The sequence below is a fragment of the Eucyclogobius newberryi genome, unplaced genomic scaffold (genome assembly GCF_026437365.1).
Source record: "Eucyclogobius newberryi isolate DKJ021-1_F unplaced genomic scaffold, fEucNew1.0.hap1 SCAF_1, whole genome shotgun sequence".
NCBI classification, from domain to species: Eukaryota; Metazoa; Chordata; class Actinopteri; order Gobiiformes; family Gobiidae; genus Eucyclogobius; species Eucyclogobius newberryi.
Genome location: NW_027315723.1, coordinates 6,489,783 through 6,507,142, shown reverse-complemented (window position 1 = coordinate 6,507,142; position 17,360 = coordinate 6,489,783). Strand labels below are relative to the sequence as shown.

The window sequence follows — 17,360 nt, the reverse complement described above, 5'->3', positions numbered from 1 at the left end:
TTTAAAATAAATATAACAAATAAAAAAATAATTGTATTTTTAAAAAGTTTAATTTAGTCCATTGTCTGGCAAATTAGTCTATTCTCAGATTGAGTCCAGAAGTGATTATTAATAATTAAACGTCAGAGTAGTTTTTTTTGTCCATTTTGTGTCCATCCATCCAAAAAGACTCATTTGATACACTGAGAACAAATTGAGAATGACACGTTTGTAGTGACTGCAGATGAAAATACACCTCTGGCAAAAATAAATAGTAGAAAAATATATCTTTTTTACACTATATCTTTGAGGGTAGCACCAGGGTAAAGACCACCTTTAGTGCACCTTTAAGCACTTAGTACCAAACGACCCAAAACAAGACTGGATCTGATCTAGTTAGTCCTGGTGTAGACCTAGTTTAGTACTGGTTTAGACCTAGTTTAGTCCTGGTTTAGACCTAGTTTAGTACTGGTTTAGACCTAGTTTAGTACTGGTTTAGACCTAGTTTAGTACTGATTTAGACCTAGTTAAGTACTGGTTTAGACCTAGTTAAGTACTGGTTTAGACCTAGTTTAGTACTGGTTTAGACCTAGTTTAGTACTGGTTTAGACCTAGTTTAGTCCTGGTTTAGACCTAGTTTAGTACTGGTTTAGACCTAGTTAAGTACTGGTTTAGACCTAGTTAAGTACTGGTTTAGACCTAGTTTAGTACTGGTTTAGACCTAGTTTAGTCCTGGTTTAGACCTAGTTTAGTCCTGGTTTAGACCTAGTTTAGAACTGGTTTAGACCTAGTTTAGTCCTGGTTTAGACCTAGTTTAGTACTGATTTAGACCTAGTTAAGTACTGGTATGGACCTAGTTAAGTACTGGTTTAGACCTAGTTTAGTACTGGTTTAGTCATGGTTCTGACCTGGTTTCTCATCAAAGTCACATTTCTGGTCAGTAATACAAGGCAATGCTGCCATCTGGTGTTCAACAACTAAACTGCAGTCTACTGAACACTTAAAAAATACATTATCAATTGTTTCCAGTTCTCCGTTTTTACTTTTACATAATTCAGTATAAGTACAGTAATATTCAATAGATTATTTTATATTTTTTATTGTGGCCTAAAATGTTTGTAATGACATGAATCCACCACCAGAGGTCCTCAGCTGCCCACACTCATGTCAACAATAGAGGATCAGGGAAATGTTGGGATTGTCCTTACTGTTATTAAAGAAAACTAAATACAAAGAGACACCTATTTGTGTTTTTGTACCTCTTATACTTTTAGTTCATGTTTAACACCGGTTGTGAGAGATACATATGTGAAAGGACATATATCTAGCTCAGAGTATTAGGATATGTATTGTATATGTCGTGATAATGTGACGTCACAACTTTATAGACTTTGCCTGTAGTTTAAAATGTTTGACTGACAGATGCCAGATTTGTTGCCCTGGTTTATGGTTCATATCTCTGTCATTACTGGGACTATCCACATGAAACAAAGACTGGCACAAAGTTCAACACCTTATCTGTCAACATAAATCAACTCAAGTCAACTTATTTCATCACAAAGAGCTCAGAAAGTGGTGCCATTATCCAGCTCCAGAGACATTATCGTTGCCCACCATCTGAGATTATGACGCCATCAATTATAGAAGGTGGATTTGAACATAATTCTTTTTAAAGGCTCTTTAATATCCAGTCACATGTTGGTTTAAATATGCATGTTCGTACCTTGCGTCCCGACGAGCACGAGGGGCAGGTCGCTGGTGTTTCTGAAATTTGCCAAACGAGTGAAATAATGAAACACCGTCTGAAAGCTGATCTCATCCTCCAACGAGAAGACGAAGACCACGGCGTCCACCCACTGGGCAAACTGTGAATTACACAAGAGGAAGAGAATGTAAACCAGAGCATCCAGCCACAGGAAACAAGGAACGAATAAAGATCACATAAATATACAAAAGAAAACCATATTATATATATATATATATATATATATATATATATATATATATATATATATATATATATATATATATATATATATATATATATATATATATATATATATATATATATATATATATCTATATCTATATATATATCTATATCTATATCTATATATATATATATATATCTATATATATATATATATATATATATATATATATATATATATATATATATATATATATATATATATATATCTATATCTATATATATATATATATATATATATATATATATATCTATATATATATATATATATATATATCTATATATATATATATATATATATATATATCTATATATATATCTATATATATATATATATATATCTATATCTATATATATATATATATATCTATATATATATATATATATATATCTATATATATATATATATATATATATAAACATTTAAAACCATAAGACAAAATGTTATTTTTCAGATTTTACTCTACTTTTCTCCTTGTTCTTTTTTATTTATTATTTATGTATTAACAAGTGGTATGAGCTTTTCCTTGTGAAGTTATAAAGACAAACAAGCTAATACTTAATTTGATCAGTAATCAAATTGTATTTTAGTGACAAATGTATAGAGTGAGATTTGTCAAAACATTTGTTCTTATCAAGAGAAAAGTCTAAAGAGGATCAAAGGAGAATGTACAGTAAAGTGCAGAGTTTAAAATTGTATGGACAGAAGAGTGAATAATTAATATATATATATACTAGAAAACCTCACTTAACCTAGAACGAAATCCAGGTTTATCACGCGACGGTAAAAAAGAAAATAGAAAACTCGAAATTTTACTAACTAACATTACAAACGTACTTGGGCTAGAGTCAATTAGTCGTTACGTTGATTAATAAGTCATTAGTGATTGTAGTAAATGTACAGACAGGAAAAAGCTTTAGTGAGTGAAGATGTCGAGCAGAACTTCAGTTGTTTTTCAGTGAGATCCTGATCATTTAGAGGAGTTTTGTCAGTATTTGTTACGGGAAGAGCTCTGCACACCTGAGCAGGCGTCGGGTGTGGAGCAGTGGTGTGTGGAGCAGTGGTGGAGCAGCGGTGTGTGGATGGAGCAGCGGTGTGTGGAGCAGCGGTGTGTGGAGCAGCGGTGTGTGGAGCAGCGGTGTGTGGAGCAGCGGTGTGTGGAGCAGCGGTGTGTGGAGCAGCGGTGTGTGGAGCAGCGGTGTGTGGAGCAGCGGTGTGTGGAGCAGCGGTGTGTGGACCAGCGGTGTGTGGAGCAGCGGTGTGTGGGTGGAGCAGTGGTGTGTGGATGGAGCAGTGGTGTGTGGATGGAGCAGTGGTGTGTGGAGCAGTGGTGGAGCAGTGGTGTGTGGATGGAGCAGCGGTGTGTGGATGGAGCAGTGGTGTGTGGATGGAGCAGCGGTGTGTGGATGGAGCAGTGGTGTGTGGATGGAGCAGCGGTGTGTGGATGGAGCAGCGGTGTGTGGATGGAGCAGTGGTGTGTGGATGGAGCAGCGGTGTGTGGATGGAGCAGCGGTGTGTGGATGGAGCAGTGGTGTGTGGATGGAGCAGCGGTGTGTGGAGCAGTGGTGTGTGGAGCAGTGGTGTGTGGAGCAGCGGTGTGTGGAGCAGCGGTGTGTGGAGCAGCGGTGTGTGGAGCAGTGGTGTGTGGACCAGTGGTGGAGCAGTGGTGTGTGGAGCAGTGGTGTGTGGAGCAGTGGTGTGTGGAGCAGCGGTGTGTGGACCAGTGGTGGAGCAGTGGTGTGTGGAGCAGCGGTGTGTGGAGCAGCGGTGTGTGGAGCAGCGGTGTGTGGAGCAGTGGTGGAGCAGTGGTGTGTGGAGCAGCGGTGTGTGGAGCAGCGGTGTGTGGAGCAGCGGTGTGTGGAGCAGCGGTGTGTGGACCAGTGGTGGAGCAGTGGTGGAGCAGTGGTGTGTGGAGCAGCGGTGTGTGGAGCAGCGGTGTGTGGAGCAGTGGTGTGTGGAGCAGCGGTGTGTGGACCAGTGGTGGAGCAGTGGTGTGTGGAGCAGTGGTGTGTGGACCAGCGGTGTGTGGAGCAGCGGTGTGTGGATGGAGCAGTGGTGTGTGGAGCAGTGGTGTGTGGAGCAGTGGTGGAGCAGTGGTGTGTGGAGCAGTGGTGGAGCAGTGGTGTGTGGATGGAGCAGCGGTGTGTGGATGGAGCAGTGGTGTGTGGAGCAGTGGTGTGTGGAGCAGCGGTGTGTGGAGCAGCGGTGTGTGGAGCAGTGGTGTGTGGAGCAGTGGTGTGTGGAGCAGTGGTGTGTGGAGCAGTGGTGTGTGGAGCAGCGGTGTGTGGAGCAGTGGTGTGTGGAGCAGCGGTGTGTGGAGCAGCGGTGTGTGGAGCAGCGGTGTGTGGAGCAGCGGTGTGTGGAGCAGCGGTGTGTGGAGCAGCGGTGTGTGGATGGAGCAGTGGTGTGTGGAGCAGTGGTGTGTGGAGCAGTGGTGTGTGGAGCAGTGGTGTGTGGAGCAGTGGTGTGTGGAGCAGCGGTGTGTGGAGCAGCGGTGTGTGGAGCAGTGGTGTGTGGATGGAGCAGTGGTGTGTGGAGCAGTGGTGTGTGGAGCAGTGGTGTGTGGAGCAGTGGTGTGTGGAGCAGCGGTGTGTGGAGCAGCGGTGTGTGGAGCAGTGGTGTGTGGAGCAGTGGTGTGTGGAGCAGCGGTGTGTGGAGCAGTGGTGTGTGGAGCAGTGGTGTGTGGATGGAGCAGCGGTGCGTGGAGCAGCGGTGCGTGGAGCAGTGGTGTGTGGAGCAGCGGTGTGTGGAGCAGCGGTGTGTGGAGCAGCGGTATGTGGATGGAGCAGTGGTGTGTGGAGCAGCGGTGTGTGGAGCAGCGGTGTGTGGAGCAGCGGTGTGTGGAGCAGCGGTGTGTGGAGCAGCGGTATGTGGAGCAGCGGTGTGTGGATGGAGCAGTGGTGTGTGGAGCAGTGGTGTGTGGAGCAGTGGTGGAGCAGTGGTGTGTGGAGCAGTGGTGGAGCAGTGGTGTGTGGATGGAGCAGCGGTGTGTGGATGGAGCAGTGGTGTGTGGATGGAGCAGTGGTGTGTGGAGCAGTGGTGTGTGGAGCAGTGGTGTGTGGAGCAGTGGTGTGTGGAGCAGCGGTGTGTGGAGCAGTGGTGTGTGGAGCAGCGGTGTGTGGAGCAGCGGTGTGTGGAGCAGCGGTGTGTGGAGCAGCGGTGTGTGGACCAGCGGTGTGTGGAGCAGCGGTGTGTGGGTGGAGCAGTGGTGTGTGGATGGAGCAGTGGTGTGTGGATGGAGCAGCGGTGCGTGGAGCAGCGGTGCGTGGAGCAGCGGTGTGTGGAGCAGTGGTGTGTGGAGCAGCGGTGTGTGGAGCAGCGGTGGGTGGAGCAGCGGTGGGTGGAGCAGCGGTGGGTGGAGCAGCGGTGTGTGGGTGGAGCAGTGGTGTGTGGATGGAGCAGTGGTGTTTGGATGGAGCAGTGGTGTTTGGATGGAGCAGTGGTGTTTGGATGGAGCAGTGGTGTGTGGATGGAGCAGTGGTGTGTGGATGGAGCAGTGGTGTGTGGATGGAGCAGTGGTGTGTGGAGCAGCGGTGTGTGGATGGAGCAGTGGTGTGTGAAGCAGTGGTGTGTGGATGGAGCAGTGGTGTGTGGGTGGAGCAGTGGTGTGTGGATGGAGCAGTGGTGTGTGGATGGAGCAGTGGTGTGTGGAGCAGCGGTGTGTGGATGGAGCAGTGGTGTGTGAAGCAGTGGTGTTTGGGTGGAGCAGTGGTGTGTGGGTGGAGCAGTGGTGTGTGGAGCAGTGGTGTGTGGATGGAGCAGTGGTGTGTGGGTGGAGCAGTGGTGTGTGGGTGGAGCAGTGGTGTGTGGATGGAGCAGTGGTGTGTGGGTGGAGCAGTGGTGTGTGGAGCAGTGGTGTGTGGGTGGAGCAGTGGTGTGTGGGTGGAGCAGTGGTGTGTGGAGCAGTGGTGTGTGGAGCAGTGGTGTGTGGGTGGAGCAGTGGTGTGTGGGTGGACCAGTGGTGTGTGGGTGGAGCAGTGGTGTGTGGAGCAGGCGTTAACAGAGATCAAACATCTTATAGATCTTATATTGAATTATAAGTTTCGTAAATCCATTGTTTTGTAGCAGCTAAAAACAGAGAACTACATTAACCATGATCCTCTCTGCTTCGGTCACGGGTCATCCCAGTGCGAGGCTGTAGAGACATGAAGCAGAGGGATGTTCACACCATGAGGACCTTTAGTCCAGTGTAATGTTCCCTCTGAGGCCTTTGACCAGAGGCCCCGCCCCTCAGACACACCATATGAATGTTCAAAAGACATAATTATAAGTGACTTAATTTTGTAATAATCATAGTATTTTTCTAGACATTTTGAAAACTTTAGAATGATGAAATGTTGATGATTTGAAATTAAAATGTAGTTTCCTGATTGGTTAAGATCCGATGGCGCCGGCCCCCGAGTTATTTATTTGAAGTCCCTTGAGATAAGATCTGTATTTTTCGGGGGCGATCAGGCCGAGTCGCCTCAGCAGACGATTAACAACATAAAAGAGCAAGAGGCGCGGCCTCTTCACACCTGATGAAGGTCAGTCCACCCAAACTTTGTATGCAAAGAATGAGAGCTCTTGTCAGCTCCTTTAGTCGATCAGTCGAAAAGTTACAGTGTGTCTTTAGTCGCCCAAGAATGAGTTTTGTTGACTAAAGCCCTAATAATCTGTGAACTTTAGAAGATGAAAATATGTTTAATATCTTACACGGCGGGTTACAACTAAGTCAACAATTACTTTTATGAGTAAACTTGTCATTATTTTGATTGTACATTGAGATAAAAGACATTTTAAACCAAATTGAGGTTAAATATTGTGACTGAAGGCTTCTATATGTCTTTGTTATAAAAAGTCTTTTGTGAGTTTTAAGGATTGTATAGTCCAGATAACAATGATCAAACTACTACTACTAGTTTGTACTTCAATTATCAACGCACCAACAGAAAAGAGGAAAACAACAAACTTGAAATATAATCTGGTAACTTTAGAGGACAAACACACTTCCACACTTCATATCTTAAAGGTTAAATATGATATTATTGATTTCAGCCTTTAAACATGCTCTTAAATATCTTAAGTTAGGCATCTCACGTTTTAGAACATAAAAAATAGTACTTATTGTGGTGAGACGGGAGAGATTCGAGTCTGGTGGTAATTTATGGACTTAAAAATCAGCAGAGAGGATTCTGAGCCACGTCACAGATCGATGATGACAGAAGATGAAGAAAAGAATGTTTGTGACGCTCAGAGGGGAGAAGGCTTTCTGACCAGGATTCATCAAACTAGCGTGAATGAAGCTAAATGCTACTCTAGGTATGCTTTTGATGAGGGAATAATGGTTATTTTTAATGGTTAAAAGCTTGAAACAGTCAATTCTGGGCTTCGAGTCTGTAATAAAGTCTTGGATGATGCTGAATTTAAGAGTTGGGACGGGGTGAAGTACCGACCTGAGCCTCTGGGGGGCCTCCTTCATCCCGGATCAGCAGCAAGTGACTCTGTCCGTCCACCACAATCTCCTTTTTAAACCTGCCCCCTTCAAAACAACACAAGACATGTTAGAAAAGAGGAATACACACACTATAAACGCACTATGGGTTTGATGGGTTTATTTTTGGAAATGATTGTCAAAATGAAGCGTGGCAAATGTTTGTGTGGGAATAAGACAAACTATATGAAACTAAACTTATGGTGCATTCCAGACAAATTGTGATAGAATTGTTCAACGCTCCCGCTCACTTCACATACGAGATACACAAGTGTGATGCGTTACCCTCCACTTACCTCCATCTGGAACAGGTTCAATCCGACAACAGTCTTTTATTTAACAGAGTAGAGGCATTTGTGAGGCCTTTACTTTAGCTTTAGCTTTAGCTTTAGCCACGTTGTTTACATCTGTGTGGGATAAACTAAACTGTGTCTGGAACGCAGCATTGTTCTTGAATGTGATGAAATGGGGACTAATATCTACTAAATACTACAATTAAATCCATTTTGAAAACTGTTCTAATAAATATGAAGGAGGAAGACTAGAAACCACAAATGAAATGAATAGAATCAAGGGCTGAGAATTAAAAGGGTTTAAAACAATTATATTTAATCTTGTTAAATCAATAAATCAACGTGTTTAATAAACTTAATTTAACCCTTTAGGTTCTCAGCTCTGGATGTGAAGCAGGTGAATTCAGGGGAAGTTTGGGGAATGTTTTGGTGAAATCTCTTGAGACGAGGCTTGTCACAATAATACATTTTGAATTGTGATATATTGTTGAAGAAAATATAAAAATGATTGTTCCATCTACAGTTTTAAAATAAGTAAATAAAGTGATTATCATGACAAGCCTGTTGTGATGGATTAAAGGCAAAGCGAGTTACCTGCATCAACGTCAGCTTTAGAGCAGCAGCAAAAACACAAACCACAGGCACAGAAAGAGAAGCAGAAACAGGACAGAGCAGTTAATGCATGCGCCACGCGCCACACACCACACACCACACACCACACAACACACACCACACACCACACACCACACAACACACAACACACAACACACAACACACAACACACACCACACAACACACAACACACAACACACACACACACACACAGACAGAGAGTAAAGACTTAAGACTCAGAGAGGTTTAAACCTGTGCTAAATGTCTCATCATTTTATACACAATGTCCAAAAAAAAAGGTTGCCATGTTTTCACAGAAAAGCAGGTCACACACTGTGGTCCCGCCTCCAGCTTTGATGATGTTTGCTGTGGCAGTGACGCATTATATTAAATATATCATTGATCTTGATGACGATGAAAGTCTTCTCCAGCTCAAACACTCTCACTGCGAGTCAGATCTGGAGTACATCAGTTTCTACTTCTCATTAGATGTTTTCTCTGCTCGATGCCAATGGTCTGACCCTTCTTAAACACACTGACATCTTTTCCATGACCACGGGTTATGTCTTTCCACATGGTTGTTTCAGAAATGAGAAACCTTCCACTGCAGTTGAGTTGAAATAGCGTGTTGCAGCTGAAAGATCATCACCCATGAAGCAATTCTACAGCAGAGAGGACCTCCTGCTTTTGCTTAGCTGAATACAATCTTTTCTGGACAGGCAGTGTATTATATCTGTTCAACAGTACAAGTACTACACCACACCACCACAGGGGTTAGTCTTGGTTTAGTTCCTGGTATAGTCATGGTTTAGTCCTTGTTTATTCCTGGTTCAGTCATGGTTTAGTCCTTGTTTATTCCTGGTTCAGTCCCCAGGTTTGTCTTGGTTCAGTCCTGGTTTATCAACTGAATTTGGTGTTGCTTTAGATCCAGTTAAGTCATAATTTAGTCCATTTTCACATTTAGTCCTGGTTTACTTCTAGTTTGAACCCTGTCTAAGTCCCCGTAGTAAATGTTAGAGTAGATTCCCACAGAGAGAGTATAAATACATGTGGTCCAGAGAAACCACAGAAAACCCGGACCAGGACTATTCTGGGAGCGGATCTGGGCTTGGATCTGGGTCAGGAACGAGACTCTGACTTCTGCAGAGAACAGGTTCTGTGGAGGTTCTGACCAGATTCAGTCCTGGTTCGAAATTAGGACTAAACAAGGGGCTAAAGCTTGACTAAACTAGGACTGAGGTAGGACTGAAGTAGGACTGAAGTAGGAATGAAGTAGGAATGAAACCGGTCAAAACAAGGACTAAAAAGCTCTACACAAGGGGCTAAGCTTGGACTAAAGTCGGGGTCAAAAGAAGAACTAAACCAGGACCAGGTCAAAAGTCAGACTGTAACTAGAATGTTAGGGTACTTTACATTTTAGTTTGACGTTCTTTTATTATCTTTTGTTTATTTTTGTCACAGTCAGGGTTTTTTTTTATTTTGGAGAGAGATTTTCTAAATGCACAGATTTCACCATCGCTGTGGTTCATAAATTTTACATACGTCACATTTCTGCAACACATAGATCTGAATTAAATATGGACTGAGGAAGAACTGGGTCAGAGCTGCTCAAGTCCTGGTTCTAGACCAAGTCCTGGTTCTGTCTTGGTCTAGTCCCTGGTCTAGTCCTCTGGTCTAGTCCTCTGGTCTAGTCCCTGGTCTAGTCCTCTGGTCTAGTCCCTGGTCTAGTCCTCTGGTCTAGTCCCTGGTCTAGTCCTCTGGTCTAGTCCTCTGGTCTAGTCCTCTGGTCTAGTCCTCTGGTCTAGACCCTGGTCTAGTCCTCTGGTCTAGTCGTCTAGTCCTCTGGTCTAGTCCTCTGGTCTAGTCCTCTGGTCTAGTCCTCTGGTCTAGTCCTCTGGTCTAGTCCTCTGGTCTAGTCCTCTGGTCTAGTCCCCTGGTCTAGTCCCTGGTCTAGTCCTCTGGTCTAGTCCTCTGGTCTAGTCCTCTGGTCTAGTCCTCTGGTCTAGTCCTCTGGTCTAGTCCTCTGGTCTAGTCCCTGGTCTAGTCCTCTGGTCTAGTCCTCTGGTCTAGTCCTCTGGTCTAGTCCTCTGGTCTAGTCCTCTGGTCTAGTCCTCTGGTCTAGTCCTCTGGTCTAGTCCTCTGGTCTAGTCCCATGGTCTAGTCCCTGGTCTAGTCCCTGGTCTAGTCCATGGTCTAGTCCATGGTCTAGTCCCATGGTCTAGTCCCATGGTCTAGTCCCATGGTCTAGTCCCTGGTCTAGTCCTCTGGTCTAGTCCTCTGGTCTAGTCCTCTGGTCTAGTCCTCTGGTCTAGTCCTCTGGTCTAGTCCCTGGTCTAGTCCCTGGTCTAGTCCCTGGTCTAGTCCCTGGTCTAGTCCTCTGGTCTAGTCCTCTGGTCTAGTCCTCTGGTCTAGTCCTCTGGTCTAGTCCCTGGTCTAGTCCCTGGTCTAGTCCCTGGTCTAGTCCCTGGTCTTACCTTCTGGAGACTCCTCTTGGACGTATGTTCCGGTCAGATATCTGTGGACCAGCGCTGATTTCCCACTTGCCAGGTTTCCCACAATCCCCTGCAAGAGAACATGACATAATCATCTACAGTTCCTCAAACACAGACTCATTTTTAGATTATATTTTTTGAGCTGCTCTGTCAAAAGTATTTTTTCTGTGGATCAATAATGTTTTGTTTACATTCAATTATAATGTGCAAAATTCAAGATTATGAACTAGTTACTAGTTTAGATAGTCATCATTTGTTTTTTTGCAGAGTCTCATTAAAGTCAATAAATACTTAAAGATCAGAGTCCAATGAGGGTCATTTAGTCTTTGTATAATGTTAAAAGGTTCTTTGATACCAGAGTTTGCCGACAGTTTAGTCAGTTGTGTCTTCCTCAGGGTCGTCACGTGATGTTGCTGTGACTCGTCTGGTCATGTGATCTACACACTTGATCTACACACTTGATCTACACACTTGATCTACACACTTGATCTACACACTTGATCTACACACTTGATCCCAAATCTAAAGTGTAACGTTATGAGCCTCACCACTTTGAGCTCGGGCACAGATCTGCTCAGAGTCCACTCCTGACTGTTCACAAACGCATCTGAAACACAAGAAAATAAAACATTTAAACACTATTCAGAAAGGTTCACGAGAATGGAAAAATCTGTTCTCAACTAAAATAATGTATTGTATTAATGTGCGTAATACAGGCATGTCCAAACTACGGCCCGGGGACCAAATGCGGCCCTCAGACCAATTTTGTTGGCCGTCTGGCTTCATGCTAAATTGGTCAAAACAACAAAAAGTAGTACTTTTTACTGTAAAATTGGAAAAATTAAGTTATTCCAACCTAATATTCATGTTCCAAGTCTTATTAAAGTTCTGGAGGTGCATCAAAATGATTTCAAATGCAACATTTCGAATGATTCACTTTGTCATTCAACAAATTCAACGTTGTCAGGTTGTTTGTGGCCCTCTACTGTGGCCCTCCATATACGTTTCAAAATGCGGCCCTCAGTGAATAAAGCAAATTGCTTCATGCCACTGATTAAATAATCAAAAAGCCGGATACCCCAAGTAAACTCTTTCTTATGAGCACTTGACTGCCCTATATTCCCTTCTGTGCATCACATACTGTAAGTTCCCTCTGAAGGACAATACATTTAGCATTAAATGTACATTCAAACCTAAATATTTAGTGCTATACATTCTTACTTTACATACATCAAAATGCATGAAAAAATAAGATATGGGTTTAGTGTGGGAGTTTCAGATATTTGAATCAATAAAAACTGAAGTTCTCACTTATGGATCTGGTCACAGGGTCAGACAGAAACATTTTATAGTGAGATTAAAAGAGGCGAAAACAGGAGGCAGCTGCAACAACTTCCTGTGAGCACAACACTGGAGTGTTTAAGACAGACAACTAGTGTCTGAGAGGAGAGAGGAGGGTGAGGGAGGGGAAGAGGACTAGTGTCCTAGAGGAGGGTGAGGGAGGGGAAGAGGACTAGTGTCTGAGAGGAGAGAGGAGGGTGAGGGAGGGGAAGAGGACTAGTGTCCTAGAGGAGGGTGAGGGAGGGGAAGAGGACTAGTGTCTGAGAGGAGAGAGGAGGGTGAGGGAGGGGAAGAGGACTAGTGTCTGAGAGGAGAGAGGAGGGTGAGGGAGGGGAAGAGGACTAGTATCCTAGAGGAGGGTGAGGGAGGGGAAGAGGACTAGTGTCGAGAGGAGAGAGGAGGGTGAGGGAGGGGAAGAGGACTAGTGTCTGAGAGGAGAGAGGAGGGTGAGGGAGGGGAAGAGGACTAGTGTCCTAGAGGAGGGTGAGGGAGGGGAAGAGGACTAGTGTCTGAGAGGAGAGAGGAGGGTGAGGGAGGGGAAGAGGACTAGTGTCTGAGAGGAGAGAGGAGGGTGAGGGAGGGGAAGAGGACTAGTGTCCTAGAGGAGGGTGAGGGAGGGGAAGAGGACTAGTGTCTGAGAGGAGAGAGGCGAGAGAGGAGGAGAGGAGTGAAGTGAGGTGGGGGAGGGAGGGAGGGAGGGGGAATAACCAAGAGGAAAAGAGAAGACGAGAGAGGGAGAGATGAGTCATAGAGGAGAGGAAAGGGAGGAAGAGAGGCTAGAGGAGGAGTCAAGGGAGTAGAGGGAAGAGAATAATGGAGGAGAGGAAGGGGAGAGAGAATGGAGGAGGGGAAAAGGGGATGAGGAGAGAAGAAAACAAATGTGTGTGATGTCAGAGTGAGGAGACGAGTTAGAAATGAGGAGAATGTGAAGAGCTGACATCATCACCTGCGTCTCCCCCGAGAGAGTTTACACCAGGTCCATGTATTTATTCACTACGACATTAAACAATCCCTTCTGTAAGCAGACACTTCCTTGAGCTGTTCCAAACCGGACTTCACTCCCTCTGAAACCATCTCCAGAGGGTCCAGATCCTCACACTTCCCCACTAGAGGAATCATGGAGACACTTAAAGCAGGTTCAGAACTCTGCTTCACTCCACATGCTTTTACCGACTGGGGGAAGAAACTGAATTATTTTTGTGTATAACTGCAATGACTGAGAGTTTGTACTGCTTAAGTCCAGGAAATCCATATTGAAATACAATGAAAAATCTGGTTTTTCTGTTTCCATCTCCACCCAGCACTGCTCCAACCTGTTCTGATGCCACATTCTGCACATTCTCTCCAACAGGTATTTAACTCTCTAGAATACTCTGTCCAGGGACGTGACAAGAGACTAAACCAGGAAGTTAGGGATACGGTACGCTATTATTTGTCCCACAATGGGGAAATTCCAGTGTTGCAACACAGAAGTAAACAATAAAAAAACAGAACTTATTTAAAAAAAAACTACAAAAAACACTCTTATATATATATATATATATATATATATAAAAAAACTTATACTATATAATAATAACAATAGTGACACTCTTATTTACAGCTGTTATATGGACAGAGAATATTGAAAAAACAGTATTGCACATGATTATGACAGTATTGCACATGAATGACAGTATTGCACATGATTATGATTGGTGATATATCAGCTCCAATATCAGTATCGGTGATATCAGAGGGATTCCCAGATCTGTATCGGTCAGATATTGGAAATGTAGCCAATATTTGGTGTTGATGTTATTTCTGCTCAGCCCCAGTCTGTGTGCCTTTGTGTCATTCCCAGAGTGTCCTCCGTGCATCAGGTAAAAATATATTTTTAATCCATATCGGACCATTCCTCCAAGTAATTAGTGCTATAGAATACATCACAAAATATCGATATTGTAACATTGGCTGACACAATAATCTACATTACAACCACCAAGCTCCTCCATTTGACCGAAATGTGCCGTTTATGAAATGTAAATGTTAAAAAGGCATATATTATTCAGTTACATCCATGTTAGGAGTTTAGTTGTTTTGATTAGTCTTGGTTTTGTCGGTTAAATTTTTATGTTGACACAGTTTTTTTTAAAGTAAATTAAGGCATGTGCATGTTTATTTTAATATCATATATAATGTAATAATATGAACAGCTGCATCACATATAGTAATATTTCCCAATAATGCGCAACCCTACGAGTAATATATATTATATGATACAGAATTTTATTTTAATCTCTATTTTTCGTTTAACAAAGCCAATCACAGGCCTTTTCACTGTGATGTCATAAAACCGTGACAGTTTGATATTTGCTCATTGTTGTGGCGACGCCGTTTGTACAACGAGGAAGTGCCGAGTCCAGTGAAGGAATGTGCTGCAGTGATGGAGGAGGAGCAGCCACGGATGACCTAAATATCAGCATTATCATAGATCCCAACCCCCCCAATATGCCCCCATTCTCTCCCCCATACTCCCCCCTCTACGCACAGAAACACCCCCCAACCCCCCACCTCAACACAACAAGCCGACAGCGCACAGGGGCCGAGAAGCACAGGGGCCGAGAAGCACAGGGGCCGTGAAGCACAGGGCCCGCAATCATCCTTTTAATGCATTTTTCTATTAATGTGGTGTTGTTTTTTTAAGTCAGGGTTACATAAAAATAACTGGCCAATAAAAGTGTTGGGAGTTGCGGTCTTGATCTAAACTAGTTATAATCTGGTCTATTCATTTATTGGAGGTGTTTAATATGATTTGAGTCAAACAGAGCAGGGAGTCACATACTTCCACTGCGACCTCAGACTGTGACCTCTGACCCCGCCACGTGCACTCTCCTCTGCAGAGCGTGCACGTGTCTGTGTTTATGCTTTCAGGTCACGAAGGGTGTCATGGGTCATTAACACTTCACGGTCTATTGCCTTTATTACTGTTACTGGTGTCGGATGCACCAGAACATACAAGGGATAAACCAGGGCTAAACCAGGGATAAACAAGGGATAAACAAGGGATAAACAAGGGATAAACCAGGGATAAACCAGGGCTAAACCAGGAGTAGACCAAGACTAAACCAGGGCTAAACCAGGGATAAACCAGGGCTAAACCAGGGCTAAACCAGGACTAAACCAGGACTAAACCAGGACTAAACCAGGACTAAACCAGGAGTAGACCAAGGCTAAACCAGGGCTAAACCAAGGCAAAACCAGGGTAAAACCAGGACTAAACCAGGAGTAGACCAAGGCTAAACCAGGGCTAAACCAGGGCTAAACAAGGACTAAACAAGGACTAAACAAGGACTAAACAAGGATTAAACCAGGGCTAAACCAGGGCTAAACCAGGACTAAACCAGGACTAAACCAGGAGTAAACCAGGAGTAAACAAGGGCTAAACCTGGACAAAACCTGGACTAAAACTGGACTAAAACTGGACTAAAACTGGACTAAAACTGGGCTAAAACTGGGCTAAAACTGGGCTAAAACTGGGCTAAACCAGGAGTAAACCAGGGCTAAACCTGGGCTAAACCAGGAGTAAACCAGGGCTAAACCAGGGCTAAACCAGGGTTAAAACAGGGCTAAAAGAGGACTAAACCAGGGCTAAGCAGGGCTAACAATAGCACTAGTAAGGACTAAACCAGGACTAAACCAGGAGTAGACCAAGGCTAAACCAGGGCTAAACCAGGGCAAAACCAGGGTAAAACCAGGACTAAACCAGGAATAGACCAAGGCTAAACCAGGGCTAAACCAGGGCTAAACAAGGACTAAACAAGGACTAAACCAGGGCTAAACCAGGGCTAAACCAGGAGTAAACCAGGAGTAAACCAGGAGTAAACAAGGGCTAAACCTGGACAAAACCTGGACAAAACCTGGACTAAAACTGGACTAAAACTGGGCTAAAAATGGGCTAAACCAGGAGTAAACCAGGGTTAAACCTGGGCTAAACCAGGAGTAAACCAGGGCTAAACCAGGCCTAAACCAGGCCTAAACCAGGGCTAAACCAGGGTTTAAACAGGGCTAAAAGAGGACTAAACCAGGGCTAAGCAGGGCTAACAATAGCACTAGTAAGTGTACAGTGACAGCAGTGAGTGTCTATATTGAACCATGGCACAGGCGTCCTGCAGCTAAAGACCTTATGTAACAGGTCCTGGCCAAATCCAGACCATGTACTGACCAGTGACCAGATGACCATTGAATACTTAACTTCTACTTGTTACTAACACTAACTTATTTGTGTATTTAATTGTGCTATTTATGACTGCAGCGCATGTTTTATAAGATATTGCACAAACTACTTTACAGTTATTGTGTCAAAAAGTGGTCTTCAATATACTTTTGAACATGATCATATTTGTAGAACCAAATAATGTATGTACTGAAAGTCACACATGATTTCTCATCAGTCAGGTGTTCCCGAATTTGGATCTGGTGTTGGGACTTAGGAATTGCCCTCGGGAAATAAACAAAAGCTACCTTACCCTGACATCCTAATTTAAGCATGCAGTTGTAATGAACGCTGATGCTCAGAACAATCTGATGATTATGGACTTAAAGATCACATATTATGCTATTTTTCCCATTTTGTAGTCTACCCAAAGGGTATATTTTATAATAAGTGTTGTGCTACACCCATAACATACTAATTATTAAATATAAGATAAGATAAGATAAGATAAGATATTCCTTTATTGTCCCAGATGGGGAAATTTCATTGGTGCAACGCAGGTAGATACAGAGGTAGATACAGAAGAACAGATCACTTATAGGAAGTCTGAAAAACACTTTCAGTAGAAGATCTCCTATAAATAAATAAAAACTCCCATAGACAAATGAATAAATAAATACATAAATACCATTGCATGTGATCACGACAGTAATTGCACATGAATATGTGTCACGACAGCATATAGATTGCACATGAATTTCATAGTAATTGCACATGAATTGCACATGAATTCCAACAGCAATTGCACATATGACAGAATTGCACATGGTTAGGTCAGTATTGCGAGTGTTCAGTACTAACAGTTTTTGTTATAAAGTCTGACAGCAGCAGGAAGGAAAGACCTACGGAACCTTTCCTTCACACATCGAGGGTGGATCAGTCTCTCACTGAAGCTGCTCTCCAGAGCGGAGAGAGTGTCCTGCA

At 43.7% G+C, this 17,360-nt stretch overlaps 1 protein-coding gene across 4 annotated transcripts in view; it reads right to left on the bottom strand.

Moving 5' to 3' along the window:
• Nucleotides 1-17,360, bottom strand: part of agap1 (ArfGAP with GTPase domain, ankyrin repeat and PH domain 1) — a 135,162-nt gene that overhangs the window by 89,964 nt on the left and 27,838 nt on the right. For 2 of the 4 annotated variants that reach the window (XM_072451977.1, XM_072451817.1), the window contains exons 2-6: nucleotides 11,389-11,447; nucleotides 10,823-10,910; nucleotides 8,331-8,345; nucleotides 7,406-7,491; nucleotides 1,703-1,844 (exon numbers count right to left, since the gene is read on the bottom strand). In XM_072451977.1, the coding sequence (XP_072308078.1) occupies nucleotides 1,703-1,844; nucleotides 7,406-7,491; nucleotides 8,331-8,345; nucleotides 10,823-10,910; nucleotides 11,389-11,447 (390 nt within the window). The remainder of the gene's footprint in view (nucleotides 1-1,702; nucleotides 1,845-7,405; nucleotides 7,492-8,330; nucleotides 8,346-10,822; nucleotides 10,911-11,388; nucleotides 11,448-17,360) is intronic. The other 2 variants (XM_072452056.1, XM_072451900.1) reach the window with 1 other exon arrangement.